Genomic DNA, 20,402 nt, shown 5'->3' on the forward strand with positions numbered 1-20,402 from the left:
TTTTAATATATTTTTAACAGTAAGACTTTAATATAATGTATAAAACACTTAAAATTGCTACTTGATCAGTCTCTGTTGTTTAAACAGTAGGCTGTAATTGGGGCGTGCTATATACACATAATTTGTGACGTATCATGACATCACAAATTGGGGTGTGCTATATACACATAATTTGTGACGTATCATGACGTCACAAATTGGGGTGTGCTATATACACATAATTTGTGACGTATCATGACGTCACAAATTGGGGTGTGCTATACACATCATTTGTGACGTATCATGACGTCACCAGCTGTTGCCATTAAGGAGTTATGTGTTTCTATGGCTTTTGTAGGCAAGTACAGTAGATGTTCTTTATTGCTCCGATGCCAAGCTACAGTAATTAGCGCAACTTGACTGTGTTGAACCCCCCTCGAGATAGTTTGACAGTTTATCCACATTCAGTTATCCCACCTCTGTACTCCTTCGATACGCCCACCCCCCCTATTTATCCTGAAATGTTTACTTTAACTACATGCACATACAGACCGTTTCCGTATCCTCTGTAAACCAGATGGGTAGAAAGTGCAGAATGAGTAGTCATGTGAGTCACGAGCCAGAAAATAAGTAAATAAGCAAACCTTTGAATTAACATCAATGTAATGAACAAACCTTTGAACCTTTGGACTTTTGGGGCCGGCCCTAGTCTATACAAAATTCTTTCCTAAGTAGAATTTGGGTTTGAATCCATGGTTCGTTTTTTTGTTGTTTTGTTTTTATAACTGGAGGTCAGGGGTCCACATTCGGCGCGCCTCCTTCCGCTGCGTTCGCAATAATCACAGTAATCCTATTCAGGGGTGTATTGGTGATTTTTTTCCCCCGGTGGAACGGTATTTTAATGACGTCACGCGCATTTAATTTGATCTTAAAGTAGGAAACATGTTTGTATAGGAAGTGGCTTAGTTAGCTTAGTTTTTAGCTTAGTTATAGTCTTTTTTAACTAATAAAAATTCAAGGAATGCCTTGAATTTGTATGTGTTTTTGAGTGAAAACCTCTTAGGGCAGCTGAAAGGATTGGCGCAAGACGTAGCAACCAGATGACCTCTCCCACTTTCACTCATTCCTTTCTGCTTTCATCCTCTCACTATCCACTGTGACTGCTAAATCCTCTTTCTACCACACTAAGGCCCCATTCACGCCCAAAGTTCGATTGTTGCATTTTGCATTTGGTCTAGTTACAAATGACACGTGGTCATACAGGCCATTATAATCTATTGACAGAATATTTCTAGGGAATATTACTGCCGAACTACAATAGAGCAACAGAAGCATGTTGTGATCGTTTTAATTTCTGTAATGTTTGTATTTAATCAAAGCACATTTCAATTAAATATGTGTTAATCACGGCCGCCTATAAAAAAAAGAAGCCAAACGCACGCATTTCAGGCAGCACCACAGGGAATACAGCAACACACATAGCCACACACACACACACACGCACGCACGCACACACACAGACTCTAATCGCACTGCCTAATAATCAATGCCAAATTGGGAATTAGTTTGTTAAAAGGCTAACATGAATTTAAATCATGAAGCTCAACACAATCACCCATGCACAATGCACTGACTTTTGTCCTTTGTATTGTGTTTTTTTTCTAGCACCCTAATGTCCATAAGTATATTATGCACAGTATAAATCTTCTGCTATGCTCACGCACCTTATATCTTATCTCAGGTACTTGTGTAAATATGTAGATAACTTGGTTGTTTCTTTGTGTTCTCTTGTTTGATCTCCTTTCCCTCTTGCCCCCCCCCTGTTCTCTTTCCCCTTTTTTCTATGGAAATAATGTTACAAAGGGAACTATGCACGAAAACGAATTTCACCCACTTTTTTACTCTGTAAACCTGTGATGTGACAATAAAGCTGATTCTGATTCTAAGGCCCTCCAAATGATCCCTCACTCACTACCCAATCTTCTGCCGTAATCTGAAGACTCACCTCTTCAGACTCCACCTTCACCCGTAGCACTTGCCGTAGAACTTACCCTAGCCTTGACGACCTTGCAGGCTTATGCAAAGGTTAAAATGTAATTTAGAATTTTTGATATTATACTGTTTAGACTGATGATAGGTTCTTGGTTTACCTATGATCCTAGATTACTATTTCTATGCATTTGATGTATTGCCTCGTGTTTACCCTGCTTACTGTAAATCGCTCTGGATTAAGAGTGTCTACTAAATGCCTAAATTGTAAATTGTGGTCAAGTGATTTAAGGATGTTGAGGTAATAAAAAAAAGCAGTCCTCTTCCCTCCTTTGGAAAACAAACATGCTGTGTATGCTTGCTTAATTTGTCCATGTGGGAGCAGGGAACTCGAAATTGAAGTTCAGTGCTCAATTTGATTCTTTTTCATAATTTCCTAAAACCAAATCGGTGCTGTGTGCCGATTTGGTTTAACCGCGAGAGGTTTCCGCCACCCGTGGACTTCTCCTGGGTGGTGATGAGGTCGGCAATGGCTGTAATAACGGCTGTGTCTTTGGACTGGTGGTTATTCCAGTCCACAGGAGCAGGGCTACGCATCTTGTATTCAAGCAGGGAATCCAGCTCTCTTCGCAGACTCTTGACAAGGTGGGCGATGCGCTTGGGGGACCTGAAGACAATCCACTGGTCGACAGCGATGGTCTCATCATTTCCATCTTCCTGGATGGTAATGTCTCCTCCAAAGAATAGCAGCGAAAACGGGGACACCTCTGTACAATCATACAGGAAGATAGAACTGGTCCTCATCTTGAGGTGGTAGATGAGCCAGGTATGGTTGAATTGAGTTTCCTCAGCATTGACAGACTTGGGGTGGATACACACCTTCCCATCAGACTGAGTGTACACCTTAACCCCTGGCCTCGTCTTGCTGTACTTTGGTCTTATCATAGCCACCTTAGGATATAGACCAGCCACAATCACCGCCTTGACCAACTTCTCATTTTTTGTGTTGACATTGGACTTGTGGTCTTTGGGGTTGCTGCTACTGACAAAGCCTGCTGACATTAGGTGCTCTGCAAATTTACCCTTCATGTCCTGCAGCATCTGGAGTGTATTGGCTGACAGGAAGTTTTCCCAACAGTAGTCCCTCTCATACCTGGCTCCACGCCGCTTAGCCTCCTCCCAGCCCTGGAAGGCATTGACAATAGTTAGATGGTCACTTTTTGAATTTCTGGACAGGATTTTTCTCTTCATGTCTGCCATCTTCTCCTTGCCCAGAGGTATGAAGAAAGGATCTTTGAAGCTGAGTGAGGCAGCGATTGTGAGGATAGGGTCAAGGCAGCCCAGCAGGGCTCCAAACAGGATTAGTTTCCCGATGTGAGGCTCCACAGGCAGACGAGCCAGGTGATAGCCCAGTGCTGTCAGATTCTCAGTATGGTCCAAGGCATTCAGGTATATGAGGTGTTTAATGGCCAGACTGACTGCCTTTTCAGTGGGAGGGTCCAGGACTTTTGCCAAGAACTCCACTATAGGCCCCAGCTTCAGGATCTTGATCTGCAAGCAGAGCTCCTCCAGTGGTGTTCGCATGATCTCTGGGAGTTGATAGGAATCCATTAGGCTAGCCCTGAGACTGTTGTATAAGTGATAGCACTTTCCTGGACACACCCTGCCAGCACGCCCTTTCCTCTGCTTGGCATTGGCCAGGCTGACCCAGTCAGCTGCCAGGGTGCTGATGTTATTGTCGGTGTCATAGTTGGTCTCTTTGATCTTCCCCCCATCTATCACAAACACAATGTCATCAATGGTGATGCTTGTTTCAGCTATATTGGTAGCAATCACAATCTTCCTTACACCAGGGGGAGGCCTCTTGAACACCTGAATCTGGTTCCCTGTTGGCATCAGGGAGTGCAGTGGAATAATGATAAACCGATCTGATCTGAACATCTGCTGAGCCTTTAGTAGGTCATGGAGACTACTGATGTCACTCCAACCAGGCAGGAAGACCAAGATAGCTCCGTCCTTCTCGTTGAGTACAATATGGCGAATCAGTTCCCTGATTAACTCCAGGTCAATGTTGACATTATTGTCCAACATCTCTAGCACCTCAATGGTGTTGTCAGAGTATCTGTCCTGTAATGTGCGCATAAAGCAGGGCCAGTTCTCTTCATATTTAGCCTCTATCTGCTCCCTCTCCTGTCGGTACTGGTGCCCCTGCATAAACTTCTTGTTCCTCGGGGGCCATCTGTCCTGCCTCTGGGGGCGATACCTGATCATCTCCACCACATCCTCCAGGAGGAACTCCTCCACTGGGAACGTCAACCCTGGGATGTGGAACATTGGACAGTCGTCAAAGTATTTGGAGAACTTTTCGGCATTGAGTGTGGCACTCATGAGGATGACCTTGAGGTCCTGTCGGGTCATGAGCAGGTCTTTCACGATGGTGATGAGAACATCAGATTGGAGGTTCCGCTCATGTATCTCATCCAGAACAAGGTGGCTGATCGTGGACAACAATGAATCAGAGCGTAGCCACTGAATAACAATGCCTGTTGTACAGTATAGCACAGAACCTTGTTTCCGTGGTAAACGGCTCTGCAGGCGAATCTGATAGCCACAAGTATTTCCATCCCCAACAGTTTCTGCCCTTTCTGCCGCAACACGCTCTGCTACAGAGATGGCACTGATCCTTCGGGGCTGAGTGCATACCACCCTGCAGAGGGAGCCCATCCCTCGGTTGATGTAGTCGTCAATGATGAACTGGGTGACCTGGGTAGTCTTTCCACAGCCTGTCTCCCCACTCACCACCAGGACACTGTTAGAGTTGATCAACTCTACCAGTTCCTCTTTCTTGGTGTAAGATGGCAGTTTTTCCCTGAATTTCAGCATATTCTGGTACTTGGGGTCTCCTTTCTTGCTGTTCAGATCTTTCTTCAAGTAGTCGTCCTGTGTTTTGTTTCTGACCACTTCCTGGAACAGGTATTCCATATCCCCCTCTTTCCCTTGGACTTTCCCTTTCTCCTCATCTTCTACATCATCCCACATGTTAGGGGGTTCATCTTTGACTGCCATCTGAGTGAAGTAACATGATTTCTTAGGTCCGTTCTCCTGTGCTGCACTAACTCTCTCTTCCAGCTCTTCTGGTTCTAACACCATCTTCCGTTCATCCTCTTCAGGGGTATCTCCATTAAGGTAACTGTGACCATATCTATTAGTTACATGCCAGCCAGCAGATGTGGTGGGTCTGTCATCTCTGCTGTGTGTGCCGGGGCCAGAGTGGTCATTTTGGACAGAGTTAAGCAGATTGTTGATATGTTGCTCTCTGGCCGCATCCATATGCACCACCACTCGTGAGCTACAATCAGCCTGCTTCCTCCTGACGGCTCCTTTACGTGCGTAAAACAGACCAATCTCGCGTCCCTTCAGATGTGGTGGTGGACGTTCTCTACTTCCATCCCCGTACCCCTGACCTCCTTTTCTCCGCCTCTTTTCCCACGCCCCATTACATTCATAACTCATATTTATGACTGTGTTGTACAAATGGTATGTGTTGAGGTCTGGGAGCTGCTATACAGATCATTTATGATATACCATGACATCACCAGCCATTATGGAATATTTTACAGCATTGCACTTCTAGACGTCTAGAAGAGCATTTGCGTGTCCATCCGTCCATCTGTCCATCCGTTCCATCCGCTACTAATCTGGCAAACCATATTTGGACGAGACTGACGTCATCAGTGTGACATCATCAACGTGGTAAGAGATCCACAGGGAATTATACCCTGTCTTGTTTTAATAGCGTAGCGTCTGTCTGTTTGTGTACATGCTGCCAGTAGGCCAAGGAAGTACATCCCTGAATAAGATTCATATTATTATAAAATATTTGTTTTGTGTGTGAATATTTTTCACACACAAAATATTTTTCAGTGCGGAGAAAAATGACGCTTCACCGGCGCGTTTCACCATTTTAGCACTCCTTCAGCAACAGCTGCTTCTAAATTTCTGTCTTCTTTCACGTCCTCCCCTCCGTTTGGTACCTCCCCAAGGTTGGTTCCCTGTGCTTCACCACCTAAAACACTTCCGTTAAGCTGGCATTGCCCAGGCGACAAGTGCCGCCCCAGTCCATAGGAGTACGTGCCTGACTAATATCACACTCCCCACCCGGCTTCCCTCCCCTGAACACGGCCAATTGTATTCGTACAGACGTTCGACAAAGCTGGATGCACCGCGGTGGATTTTAACCCCTCGACACCACGGTGGTGTGCATGTACCTTACCACCGCACCATCCAAGTGCCCATTTTTTAAAGTCGTGGTTATGAGTATGACCCACGTCGGTCAGAATTAAAGGCAACATAAAATGTGGGGTTGCAGTGAAACCCCTCAGTCTACAGAGTCGGGGAAGGTGGGATTTGCTGCTTATGAATGCAGCTTATTACTTCAATGGGAAATAATGTGCTATATAGTCGTAAGCAAAGTACATTGCGTACCTTTAACAAACATATTGTTGCATCCTGTTGCATTGGACAGCAGACGGACTACCCAGCATGCCTCAGGGCACACATTCATTGATTATCTCCACCAGTCAGTCAGTGTGTCTGTCTTTCGCAGCTCTGCAGATTTGCACTCTATTGAGCGCACCTTTCTAGTTCTATTATAATATTTAGAGGAACATTAAAGCTTCCTTTCTACCACTCAGAAGAACAATGTAAGTACTTTGCGCACTTTCACATACTTGCTCTCTGACATTTTGAAATTAAACAATGGAATGTGGGATTTGTACCATGGCACATGGCTCATTGGTTAACCTTGTTGGCTCACAGCCAGAGGTTTTGGGTTCGAATCTGATTGGGGTATTTGTTCTCCCTGTTCATGCAGGTTTCCTCCCACTGTCCACACCAAAAATGCATTGGGATATATGCATGCCAGTCCCAAGGCTCTGGTCCCGGGGCACTGCCCAGTGGCTGCCCACTGCCTGCTCATAATGGTTTCAGGTGACTAAGCTCCCCACAGGGATCAATAAAAGGTAACTTAACATCAGCTAAGAAAGTAATATAGGGATAAATGAGTACTCAACCCCAGCCAGACTCCTGTCTGCTATAATTAAACGTACTTGTAACCTTCTTGTCACCTAGTAGCTTAGTAGTGTATCTGGCCCGACAATCAGAACGCTCATGAATATAGAGGCATCAGGCACTACTCAATCAGCTTAGGTGATTTTAAAATGGCATGGATAGGCACATCATTTGCAATTGCATAGGCAGCATGCTTGTGTGGGAGAAGAGTCTCATTAATTACTGCAGAGGAGAAAGTAATCGCCTGTGTGTGTGTGTGTGTGTGTGTGTGTGCGTGTGTGCGTGTGTGCGTGCGTGTGCGCGTGCGTGTGCGTGTGCGTGTGTGTGTGCATGGCTGGGTGCACGCATCTGTTAAAAAACATGACAGTAAAACCCAATACTAATCCTAGTCCTCATTCCCTAATTATATTATATTATTAGTAGCATAGAGGTGTGATGGCGTCTGAAGTCTGTCTTTTACTACTCCCTGACAAATCCTCTGTTAACCAGAAGTGATAGCCTACTCATTTGCATGTTTAGTGTCTTGAAACAGAAAGACAGGATTTATTGTCTACCACTTTATGACAAGAAAATCAAAAAGACTTAATTTGAGGTATAACGGTTCATATAGTCTGGAAAATTAAAATACATTTGAATAGATGCTTTACCAATACATCAGGGGCATTCAACTAGATTAGGCAGGACAATTGTAAAATATGTTTCAATCCTATCACTCAATAGCGCTCCGTGCTGAAAGGTATGACGCTCTAAATCTCAACCAATGGTTCATAAAACACATCATAAGAGCCTTATCAGCCAAATATATATGGAATATGGAAACGTGTCAACATGGTGACAACAGATGAGGTGTTTAAAAAATGTAGCGCCCTTCAACAAAACAAGACCACTGGCCATGACAATATTCCCTCCAAATTTCTCAGAGACTCAGCCGCCTCCATTGCTCCAATCTTCACCTACATTGTAAACCTCTCCATCAAACAGGGACACGTCCCCCATGATTTCAAAATAGCGAGAGTAACCCCTCTGTACAAAAAAGGAAGCAAATTAGACCCCGGCAACTACCGCCCTATTTCTATTCTTAGTTCCATCTCAAAGGTTATGGAAGAAAAATAGTTTATGAACAGGTTGAAAAGAATCTTGCTGAAAAAAAACTAATGTACGAATTCCAATCTGGCTTCAGAACATCCCTCTCCACTGACACATGCCCTTCTCTATTTGAACAACCACATCAAACATGAGGTGGACGTGGGCAAATACTGTGGCATGGTCATGCTGGACCTCCAAAAGACTTTTGACACCATTAATCACTCTGTATTGATTGATAAACTAACTAAAAGCAATCGGTTTTGATAGCACATCAGTGGGCTGGATGCAATCCTATCTGGAGGGGAGAGAACAGGTGGTGGAGGTGAACGGAACCCTGTCCCCCCCTCCCATTGAGCTGTGGCGTTCCACAAGGAATCATACTTGGGCCTTTACTGTTCCTAATATATGCTAACAACATGACATCAGCTTGACTGCAATTTGTTCTCATTCGCGGATGACTCGGCTCTGCTGGTCTCGGACAGGTACAAGTTGCAGGCTGAAAAAGCCCTTAGCTCTGAAATCGGTAGAATCTGCACCTGGCTTGCTGATAACAAACTATCATTACACCTGGGTAAAACTGAATCTATTCTCTTTTGGTCCAACATTAACCTGGGTGGGTGACAATGTTATGACAAGAAAAGATTAAATTACCTACCTGTGTTCCATTTTAGAGGCAAATCATTCGGCAACTAAATAATCAAAAAAGTCTACCAAAGAACAAAAACTTTGTACAGGATCTCCTCACTGGTCAGTAAGAATACATTGGGACTCTAACAGGAGCACTCACCCAAAGTCACTTCGACTATATGCATGCACCTCATAGTACCATAGCACCACAAAGGCCTTAAAAACAAGGCTCCAGACATCCTAAAACAAACTGTTCAGGCTACTGTTTGGCCTTAACTCATTTAACCCCTGCTCATTTTGCTAGGGTCGGATGGCTCAGACCACACAAAGAAACCCATGTACCTGTCAAACTACCTCCAAAACGTCAATAACGCCCACAATCACAACACCAGAGGGTGCTCCACTAATCACGTTCAACCCACATTTGGCTCAAACTAGGGGTTAAATTTGTTCTCCTGCTATGCCACAAAACTGTGGAATGCCCTAAAGTCGTAAAGGAGTGTAAATACCTACTCTCCTTCAAAACCGCTCTAAAAGGGCCCCTGCAAAAAGTCAGTTGAATATTGATTGATTGATTGAATTTTTTTATTAGGCAAAAAAATGTAAAACAACACAGTTACATTTATAATACTTTTGTCTAAAAGGTCCGACCAAAAAAGTCCTTGCGGACTTGTTTCCGTTGGGGTCCTTGAATTAATTTCATAGACATAACCAAACAGTTCAAATCAACATGAAAATACAGAGAAGAAATACCACTATGTACAAAAAAAAAGCATGAAAAATATAAAAAGTATATACAAAAAAAGGGGAGGGGGGTCGTCTGTCTGCCGGGAAACTGGTACTACCTCCTCTTATGGCCTCCAGAAAGATGAGTTTTAGGGCTGTTTTAAATGAGCCCAGAAAACTGCATTTTTTGAGGGATGGGGTTAGACTATTCCATACCTTGGTGGCCGTGCTGTAGAAGGAGAATTTGCCCATGTTTGTTTTATGGGTGGGTGGTACCAGATTGTTGTTTACACTCCCTCTAGTTTCGTGACTGTGGGTGTCACTAACTTTTTGTAGGTATTTAGACAGATATGCGGGTATAGGGGGCATTTCGGGCAAATCTGCATTTAAAATTTTGAGGACCAGTCCCATTTTTAGTTGTTTAACCCTGTCTTCCACCCTGAGCCAGCCTAGGCTGGCAAAGTGAGTGGGAGAGAGGTGGGTCATGGGCCCCAGTCCGAGAAGTAGTCGAACCAGTTTGTTTTGGGAGGTTTGAAGCTTAGTCTTCAGTGACACTGAGGTGTTGGAGTACCAAGAGGAGCAAGCATAGTCAAAAAGGGGCTGAATCAGGGCCCCTGAGAGGGTCCTGAGGGCCTGAGGGTTGACAAAAGAGGAAACTCTGCCCATAAATCTGGTTCTCTGGTTTACTCTTTTGACCACCTTTGTTGCCATGCGTTCACCTGTCAGGTATTTGTCAAGAATTGAAGAATACATCCACTTCCATATATCCTCAAGGCCATCACCTGATTGTTGCTGACAACTTAGTATATATACATTGTATGTACATTGAATATACTTAGATGGGTCTCCACTGAGCGCATGAACCTCCCTAGTTATTTAGTCTTGGATGGCAGTTCACAGCATCATAGCTGAAGTTGTAATGGCTCGAAGGGAGGTGTTTTTTTTTGTTGCTTTGTGAGTGGAGATGAGGGTGACATGAATTGACAGACAGCATATCATATCCGAACAGCCTAGCACCTTGGACGGGTCACTATGATTCTGTAGTATTTCCTATTATGTTCTTGTAACATTAGTCAACTACAGTACTGTGGGCTGCTCTCACACCTATGTCGCACCGCCGATCCGACCGATAGGGGTCTCTGCAGCCCGACTTGCAGTATGCCACTTCCGCTTTTTGGTAAGGCGCTGCTGTGTATCCTCCTCAGTGTCAGCAAAAATCAGAAAATCTCCTTATATGTGCATTTGACATGGTTTCTGTTGTCTCTGACATCAGTGCATGTTGATCTCCATATATGTGCATTTGACTGCATATGTGTGTTGACGGGGGGCCCATGTCGGGACCTGTTTATTTATGTATACTGTCATTGCACATACTGTACATGGCTATAGCAATATGATGGTCATACTTACCACATTGTTGGATGATTGATTGATTGATTGATTGATTGATTGATTGATTGATTGATTGAAACTAAAAAGCTTTTTATTGATTCTGGTCCTTGAGTGCAAATTTGTTTGTAAACTGAGTGCCCGGGGGGCAGAGACATACAGAAAAACTAAATCAATAATAAATACAGCCATACAATAAATTGCTCTAACTAGAACTGATGTTTTATACTGAGAATTATTTTGGAAATTACATTGGTGCAAACATAATGTGGTTAACTTGAAAGAAGTCTTTAGTTGACAATTTCCAGAATATGCAGTATCAGGTTTCAGAGGTTTCAAAACACCATTGAGTTTAAATACACTGAATTTACAAGACTGAGAAGGGAAAATACAAAACTATAACATCCATGCAGAGCAATGCTTATGATCATAGTAAAACTACAATGTTTAGTGCTAGCTACAACATAAAATATCACGTTCATAAGCTACTTATCTTTGTCAGTGAGACTTAGACTATATCAGTCCAAAGACATCTTAAATACATGCTATAATACTACAGTATAGGATCCCAGGTGTGTCATAGACAAGAGAAGGACTTACCGCATGCCTCTGGGCACACACATATATTATGATACTGTACAATATACTTTATTGTCCCCACGGGGAAACTGGTCTTGGACTCTCATGCTGCACACACATCTGCCTCCATAGTAGTATAACACAACAACAGAACAACTAAAGAGCACATACTGTATCAAATCACAACCACAAATTACATATTGCACATTATTTGTACATATTACACAACCAGTGATAACACCAATTAGCAATTGCACAACTCCTGCAGCCTCAAGCAACATTATTTAACATTTTAATAAAGGTATGTTCAAATTAAACATTTTAATGACTAACTGCAGTAAATCGTCCATATAAAGTTGTCTTGTCGCTTCCTTCGAATCTTCAACCCATTACAATACACATCAGTATAGACATAAAATCATGTAGATTTAAATGTCTTCTATGCATCTACTCAAACCCAAACAAGGACATAGAACAGTCACATTGATTTGAGTCAGTGTTATTGACTCTAACCACCAGTTGCACCACACTTTAGTGCCTCCTTATATTTCACAGCTGTAATGTAAAAACATCAGAACTTAAAGAGGCTATGTGTAATTTCTATCCACTAGAGGGTGCCTGTATTCACTTGCTTGACTGACACGCCAATATGTAGCATTTCTACTGTGTTACTAGTATAAATTAACCTGGAAATATATGCAGGAAATTAAAGATAATGTTTGAAATGAATTAATTCATGCAAGTGTCTGTCCAATGACTTCCCGCTTGCGTTGTTTACATGCAGCTCAGCATCCAACTTCCTGTCAAGTGGCTTCTCTCCATTTTTGAAAGCACATTCATTGTTTTTTTGTTGTTGTATTCATTGTTTTTATGTAGGTTTTTTTTTTGAAGAGGAGCACATTTTTGCGCCACAACAGAATGATCTGATGGCACTGGGAGCTTACACAGGATTCCACCATTACACCTATACCCTTAGATGTTTGCAAACACAAGTCTGAGTTTTGATGACACGTCAGTGAACTGGATGAGATCCTACCTGGAAGGGAGGGAGCAAGTGGTGGAAGTAAACGGCACCCAGTCCCCCCCCCTCCCAGTGACTTGTGGTGTTCCCCAAGGAAGTATACTAGGACCCTTACTGTTCCTGATATATGTGAATGACATGTCGTCAGCCTGCGACTGCAACCTGTTCCTGTTCGCAGATGACTCGGCCCTGCTAGTCTCGGACAGGGACAGGCTGCAGGTTGAGAAAACTCTCAGCTCTGAACTCAACAAGATCTGCATCTGGCTCTCCGACAACAAGCTCTCATTACACCTGGGCAAAACGGAATGCATCCTCTTTGGGTCCACTCCTAACCTCAGAAAGGCAGAGAGCTTCACGATCAAAGCGGGTGATGATATCATCAAAAGAAAAAACAAAATTACCTACCTGGGCTCTATCTTGGAGGCTGACCTCTCTGGTGACAAAAATGCTGAAAAAACGATAAAAACGGTCCACAAAAAAACACGCTATTTGCGGAGTATTGATCGTAAAGTCAGTAAGAAGACTCTGAAGACTCTTGCAGTGGCCCTCATACAAGGTCATTACGATTATGCATGTACTTCGTGGTATCACAACACCTCCAAGGCCTTAAAAACAAGGCTCCAAACATCCCAAAACAAACTTGTAAGGCTACTTCTTGGCCTCAATTACAAAACCCATCTAACCCCTGATCATTTTGATAGGATTGGATGGCTTAGGGTTGCGGACAGAGTACAGCAACTTGCTATGGGCCTGGTCTTCAAGATATACCACAACATTGGGATCCCCCTGTATTTGTCAAAATACTTCCAAAATGTTAATGATGTCCATGATCACAATACCAGAGGCAGCTCCACAAACCTTGTCCAACCCTTTTTTGGCTCAACAAAGGGAAGTAACTCGTTCTCATGCTATTCATCAAAAATGTGGAACGCCCTACCAAAAGGAGTAAAGGAGTGTAAAACCCTACTCTCTTTCAAAACAGCCCTAAAGATACACCTTCAGGAGGCTGCAATTGGAAAATGGCCCCTGTCTAAGTCCTAACCTAACCTACCCCCCTACCCCCCCCCCCCTCTCTCCTTCTCCTTTTGTACATATTTCTCACTCTTCATACCAGTAACCTGTAAACTGATTGTATGACATTCTATAGTAGTTGTGTATATCTGTCTGTCTCTTATATGTCATCATGATTTGTGTGCATGGGGAACTCATTTGAAACAAGCTCAGTGCTTTTATGAGTCTTCCAGTTTAGTAGACCTTGTATTGTGAATTTGTACTTCAATGTACTGTTGTTCTCATGTCTTACTAAATAAAGTACATCAATCAATCAATCTGTGTGTCTATCAGAGAGTGAACTTACCCATTAAGACAGGCTAGCTCATATCTGGCATATGGTTGCATACACTTGCGTTATTATGATTACTTTCAACTTTTCCTGCAGATATTTCCAGTTATGTTATGCTAGCAACACAGTAAAAATGCTATGTAGATGTTACAGATTTGCACACATTGGCTCTTAAAGATTTTTTTAAATGATCTAATTTATTCCCTCAGTGCTGGATAATATTAATGTCACTTTTACCAATGCAACAAATTCTAATCTTTCAAAGCCTAATAATTATGATTTCGGTACCAATGATTCTCTCGACAATCAAGTCCTGTGGAGTGAAGGATGATTGAGAAATGGCTGAGTTATACTTGGTTGCGCATCGTGTCGTACCAAAAATAGCTGATCTACAAGCTCACAACACATCATGCTGCCATGCGTTGTGAGCTTGTAGATCAGCTACTTTTGGTGCACAACACCAGAGCGCAACTAAGTATAAATCTGGCTTAACAAGTCAGGAATCACCGTGTTGTGCCTTGTGTGTCCACCACGGTAGAGGAGGTGTGACGTTGTATCAGTCTGTGGGACATGGTCATGATGACACTTGACCCATGGCGCACTCCCCGCCCTTGCCCTTTTCTTCTCCGCCACGTAAGGAAGTGATTAGACAGGCGGGGCAGGACCTTGTCATGTAACGAAGCGTAGATGAAAGGGTTGTAGCAGGTGGAGCTCATTGCAAACAGGTGGCATGACACCTGGATGATGTTGACGTAGTCCTTCCCCAGGATGGAGAAATCTGTGTCCAGGTCATGGATCAAATTCACCACCTGCAAGGTTCTGCCATGTTATTCAAGCAATTAATGTGTTCATTTGTTCATTTGTTCATATTTTCATCCCTCCAATCATCTATCTACCCATCAAGTCAATCCGTTCATCCATCCACTAGGTCAATCCATGCATCCATCAGGTCAATCCTTCCCTCCACCCATGAAGAAAATCCATCCATCCACACACCCATCTGTCTATCCACCCATTACATCATCCAACTATCCATCCTTCAGGTCAATCCATCTGTCCATCTGATCATCCCTCCATCCCTTCATGAAGTGATCCATCCATCCATCCATCCATCCATCCATCCATCCATCCATCCATCCATCCATACCTGTAAAGGTAGCCAGGAGAAGGCAAAACAGAGAACAGACACCAGTAGCAGGCAGAAGGTCTTTCTCCTCCTCCTGTTCCAAGTAGCCTGTCCACACCTCTGGGCCGTAGCTGCCATCAAACCTGAGATGGTCCTTTGTCTCAGCTGATAAGATATAGCACAATAAGAGATGGACACAGCAGCCAGGGGGACAATGTAGGAGAAGAAGAGGATGAAACAGGAATAGATGAGGCGACCGTGCTCCTCTCCCAGCCAGAATTCTTCACAGATGGCCATCTGCAGTCCCGTGGCCCTCAGGTCCAGATAGCCAGTGTGTAGTGCCGTGGGAGTGGACAGCCCCAGTGAAGACAGCCAGATCAGAACCACGAGACACCAGCAGAACTGATGACCCGCTCTCTTGCGAGTGGGGTGTGCCACGACCACATACCGATCCACCGCGATGGCCATGAGAGACAGGACCGCAGCGTACACCGTCACCGACTGCATGATCGTGACAAAATGACACATGAACCGTCCGAAGGTCCACCCACTCACGTCGAAGGCGTAGGAGGCCGTCAGTGGGACGCAGAAGATGCACATGACGAGGTCGACGAGTGCCAGGTTTCCGATGAGGAAGTTGGTGGTGTTGTGTTTCTTCTTGTTCCGCCACATGAGCGAGAGGAGGACCAAGTTACCACAGCAAGCTACCACGACAATGGCAGAGTAGAGAGGGATGAAGAGAGGCTTCAAAACAAATAACAGATCTAGCCCAGAAAATGAGGCGGGGGGTGAGACAGAGGAGTAGGAGGAGTTGGGGGCAATGGACGAAGGAGTCCAAGACGAGGATGGAAGAGAAAGGTTCTCCCTGGAATGGTTCAGTGAAAGTCCTCCATCCATTGCTGCAATACAACGAAATAGACAGAAAAATGCTATTCAAAGGAAACTATTGTTTCTATGCAGAATGGACAAAAGTTGTCATATGATATGGTAAAAAGTACAAAATGAAGATATATGCTCATCACACATTATCTGGACTCAAACAAACATCCTGAAATTGCTTAATGCTTATTCTCACATTTTCATTTCATAATAATGGAACAAAGACAAACACTCAAATTTTGGTGCACAATTTATTTTTACACAATATAACTATCACGATTATTGATTTACTTTTGGATGATTAATTAATCAATTATTTGATGAATTGTTTCAAACCTAATCCTCACCTAAATAACACGGTAGCATGTTACTTTTAGGACAAACAATTAGATTATGATGGAAACCAGAATGGTGTCACAGTCTGCTCCTGTGCCCCCTCTGGCCATGTTCTCTGGACATTGGACTGCTTCTTTGCACCCATCTGCCCCTCCTGCCTTTTCCATAGACACTTAGCCTGATTTATACTTCCTCGTACAACAGTGGAGATATGCGCTCCACGGAGCACCACTTCTTAGTCGTCCATGTTTTCACCTGGGTCCTGTTGGTGTGTGTGTGTGTGTGTGTGTGTGTGTGTGTGTGTGTGTGTGTGTGTGTGTGTGTGTGTGTGTGTGTGTGTGTGTGTGTGTGTGTGTGTGTGTGTGTGCGTTTGCGTGTGCGCGTGCGTGCGTGCGTGATATCGTTGCTGTCAGGCAAAAACCTCCTATCAAAAACCTTGTATGTGGTTCTGGACTCTGGACTGGCTGTGCTCCTACCTATCAGACAGTTCATTTTCCATTGCACTTGGTGATACCTTCTCCTCTTCTTCTCTTCTCTTTTGTGGAGTTCCCCAGGGTTCGATCCTGGGTCCCATTTTATTTATCATATATATGCTACCCTTGGGGCAAATTATGCGTAAACATAATATAGCTTTTCATTGCTACGCAGATGACACTCAAACCTGGCTACACTGATGTCACTTGCATTGAGTTTCAATGACCTCAAACAATGGATGTCTAAAAACTTCCTTCAATTAAATGAATCTAAATCGGAAGTAATTATATTCACCCCCTCCTGCCCAAACACAGAAATTGTTGAAAACCTTACTTCAAGTCTTGGTGCCCTCTCCAAAACCGTTAAAAAGAAGGCCCATAACCTGGGTGTCATGTTTGACCCAGAGCTGTCTTTTGACATCCAGGTAACGAAAGTTGTTGAGTCCTGCTTTGTCCAGCTAAGACAACTAGCAAAGGTCAGGCCTTTCCTTACAGCTGCAGACCTAGAAAAGGTCATTCACGCTTTTATCTCCTCCAGACTTGACTATTGCAATGCACTTTATTCAGGGATCAGTAAAAAAAATGTTCATAGACTGCAACTGATACAAAATGCTGCTGCTAGGCTCCTGACACACACAAAGAGAGGTGAGCACATTACACCAGTCCTTGCAGCCCTTCATTGGTTACCTGTGAGTTTTAGGAAAAAAAATGTTTTTAAAGCCTTAAATGGTCAGGCTCCTGCCTATATATGTGATATTTTAACTCCTTATAAGCCAGGCTGCTGCCTGAGATCATCCAGCAGGGCCTTATTGATGGTGACCTCAGGCAGGCAAACTCAGTGTCCTCTTTCAAATCTCTTGTAAAAACTCACTTTAATCGCACAGCTTTTTCCCAGATTATGAATTGTTGTACTATTTATGAAATGAATGTCTGATTTGTATTGTATTTTTTAACTGTTGTTAAGCACTTTGTAACTTGTTTTTGAAAGGTGCTATATAAATAAAGTTATTATTTATTATTACCTCCATATTCTAACTTTTTGTGTTTTTACGCCCTACTTGATCATACTACAGCGTCACACAAAAGCATCAAAAGTAGCAGATCCACAAGCTCGAGGTGCGTTTTGAGCTTGTCGATTTGCTACTTTTGCTATTTTTGCATTTGAATCTGTGCCTGAGCCTGTTTGGCTCTAAACCTTCTGTCAATGTTTCTTAGCTTTCTTGAAAATTCGGTTCTGCTTTGTCTTGTAACTTGATCTCTGAAATTAGATCTTTGCCTACTGTTTTGGGGCTTGTTCATTATTAATTAAAACCCTTTATAATTTGAACTGCTCTGCCCTGCCTGCATGCACCCAGGTCCTACTCATCATTCACTGTAACATAGTCCTGTCTAGACAGAATAATCATCGTAACATCTTCACATCAATTGTTCTGTTGTCATTCACTCAACCTCATCAAAAGCTGGAGTGTCTTATTTCCTCCTCTTCAAAGGCATAAGCCATCCATCCTTCCGTTTTCTCTTTCATGTTCCTCATAAGCCTTGTTGTACAAACCTTTGCCTTTCCTATTAGACTGAGCAGTGAGCAATGTCTATGCTACTTCACAATGTCAATGTCAAATGTCATATGCTGGTGATGGAAGTGGATTTTTTTTTTGCTATATCATTAATTGTATAGCACTCTCAACCATCCACTGATAAAGAGCATGTAAGGAATACATTAAAACAACTGACCAGCTGACTCACTCTGTAATTGTGTGAATGTTTATTTATGTAGTATGTGGCTGATATACTGGAATGAAAATAAATAAATGGTGATGAAATGGAAGGCTTGCCACAAGGGACTGAGGTTAAAGTTCAAGAGCAAGATGAACTGACTAAAGATATCATTATATTGCTATGAAAATATTTTTCTGCCGTGCTTTGTTTTATCAAAAAAGGCAAAACTAACTACCTATCATGCAATGTTGGGCTTAAAAAGCTTTCTAATTATTGTCAGTCACTGTATATTCAGTAGACTATACCAGGGGTTCTCAACCTGTGGGTCGGGACCCCCAGGGGGGTCCCCACATTTGATTTGGGGGGGGTCCCCAGATGACGATTGAAGTGACGATTTAAGGACTTCTAAGACCTTTTTAATACTTAAATAAAAAGAAAGAAAGAAAAGAAAAAAAGACCATTACTGCATCAAAAGTAATCAACAAACTATACTATAGAAACTGGCCAAACATTGGCCAAATTATCAAATAATAATATATTTCACAAAAATTGTGAAAATAGCAGATCTACAGGCTCACAACGCCTTGTGAGCTTGTGGATCTGCTATTTTCACAATATGAATCTGTGGAACCGAGTCAAACTAAATGTCATGCCTCAACTCTTACAATTCCAAGTGCTTGTCAGGGTGGGGGTCCTCAGTTCAAATATGATTAGCCTGATACGTGTGTGACTATATACATACATTTACGCTTTGAGGAGTGACTGCTGCATTGTTTGACTTGTGTTGTGAATTGTTTATAGATAATACTTTTCTACATTCTAATTGGCACCTTGAAATGTGTTCAATTTAGCCTCAACACATATTCTGATAGCTGGGTATCAAGAATGACAGGTTATTTTCCCCAGCAGGCAGGAAATAATGCATATTCCACATTAATTCAGCTGATTTACACTTTCCTCTCGCATCATTTCTTACATTTGTTCCAGCATTGAACGCTTACAGTCACTAGACAAAATTTAGTCAATTAAAAAGTGACTCTGCAACTAATATTGAATATCAAAGCCTATGGTCTGCTTGTACTTGTATGAGTGAGTGAAAAATAAACATCTTTGAATCTTTGAATTGTCTGCTCTTGGTGTGAAACTGTAGTCCATATTTGTCATTATAGTCGAAATTTAAAGGTTTACATTTTTGTAAAACAAACAAACCATGCAGGCAGCAGGCATTGTGCAATTTGACCTTGTAGCTAGTTGTTTTCAGCACAGGAGAAAGTATAAAATAGGGCTTTTTAAAGAAAGCTATGATAAATCATGTTAATTTTACAACCAATGAAAATAGAGCATGAGTAGAGTAGCACCATTTGATAAATCATGTTATAACTCCTATAGGGCAATATAATAACTAAACACTTTATCAATCATACAGTCTTTGGTTATAGCTATTATTTACCAAACACAATAACTGTCAATGTATTAATCACGTTTTTTAATATAAAAATAAAAACAATTATGCAAAAAATAATGCAAATAATATATAGCCAAAATATAAAATGATTAGCAATAAAAAATATATGCAATTTCAAAAATAAATAAACGAATACCTCGTATCAACGTGAGAACTTTAAGCTCACCTGCTGTATTCCTCTGCCCGCACGACCACTAGCGCTGCTGCTCAGCGTTGCCAGATTGTGTGAAAGAAATAAGCAACCAGGTCTAGGAAAACATTTCCCATTTTCAATACTTTTACTTCTACTCCACTACATCTCAGAGGCAAATATTGTAGGCTACTTTTACTCCACTACAATTATTTCAAAACGTTTAGTTACTAGTTACTTTGAATATTTTAATTATCATTACAAAACCACAGACCTAAATTCTTTGGCATAGATGAAAATATATAAATAGCCGATGAGCTTATAGATCTGCTATTTTCAAAGTATTTTTATACATTTAATACATTTTGAAAACTTGTGAAATGGGCCCTTCTGCAAAATTAGTAGGCTACTTTTACTTTTGGTAGCCTACTTAAAGTACATTTTCATGCCGACACTTTTGTACTTTTAC

General features: G+C 42.3%; 2 protein-coding genes across 2 annotated transcripts; both read right to left on the reverse strand.

Moving 5' to 3' along the window:
* Positions 1 to 2,394: 2,394 nt before the first annotated feature.
* On the reverse strand, positions 2,395 to 5,481 carry LOC311036078 (ATP-dependent DNA/RNA helicase DHX36-like; the record flags this gene model as incomplete). Its single annotated transcript, XM_084044602.1, has 1 exon — positions 2,395 to 5,481. One exon carries the CDS (start codon positions 5,479 to 5,481, stop codon positions 2,395 to 2,397), a length of 3,087 nt encoding a protein of 1,028 aa, XP_083900728.1.
* Positions 5,482 to 14,311: 8,830 nt separating this feature from the next.
* On the reverse strand, positions 14,312 to 15,831 carry prlh2r (prolactin releasing hormone 2 receptor; the record flags this gene model as incomplete). Its single annotated transcript, XM_084044603.1, has 2 exons — positions 14,312 to 14,617; positions 14,956 to 15,831. The coding sequence occupies 2 exons, from the start codon at positions 15,829 to 15,831 to the stop codon at positions 14,312 to 14,314; spliced, it is 1,182 nt and encodes a 393-aa protein (XP_083900729.1).
* Positions 15,832 to 20,402: the final 4,571 nt, after the last annotated feature.

The sequence above is a fragment of the Gymnoscopelus microlampas genome (assembly GCF_963454915.1).
Source record: "Gymnoscopelus microlampas genome assembly, chromosome: 20".
Lineage (NCBI taxonomy): Eukaryota > Metazoa > Chordata > Actinopteri > Myctophiformes > Myctophidae > Gymnoscopelus > Gymnoscopelus microlampas.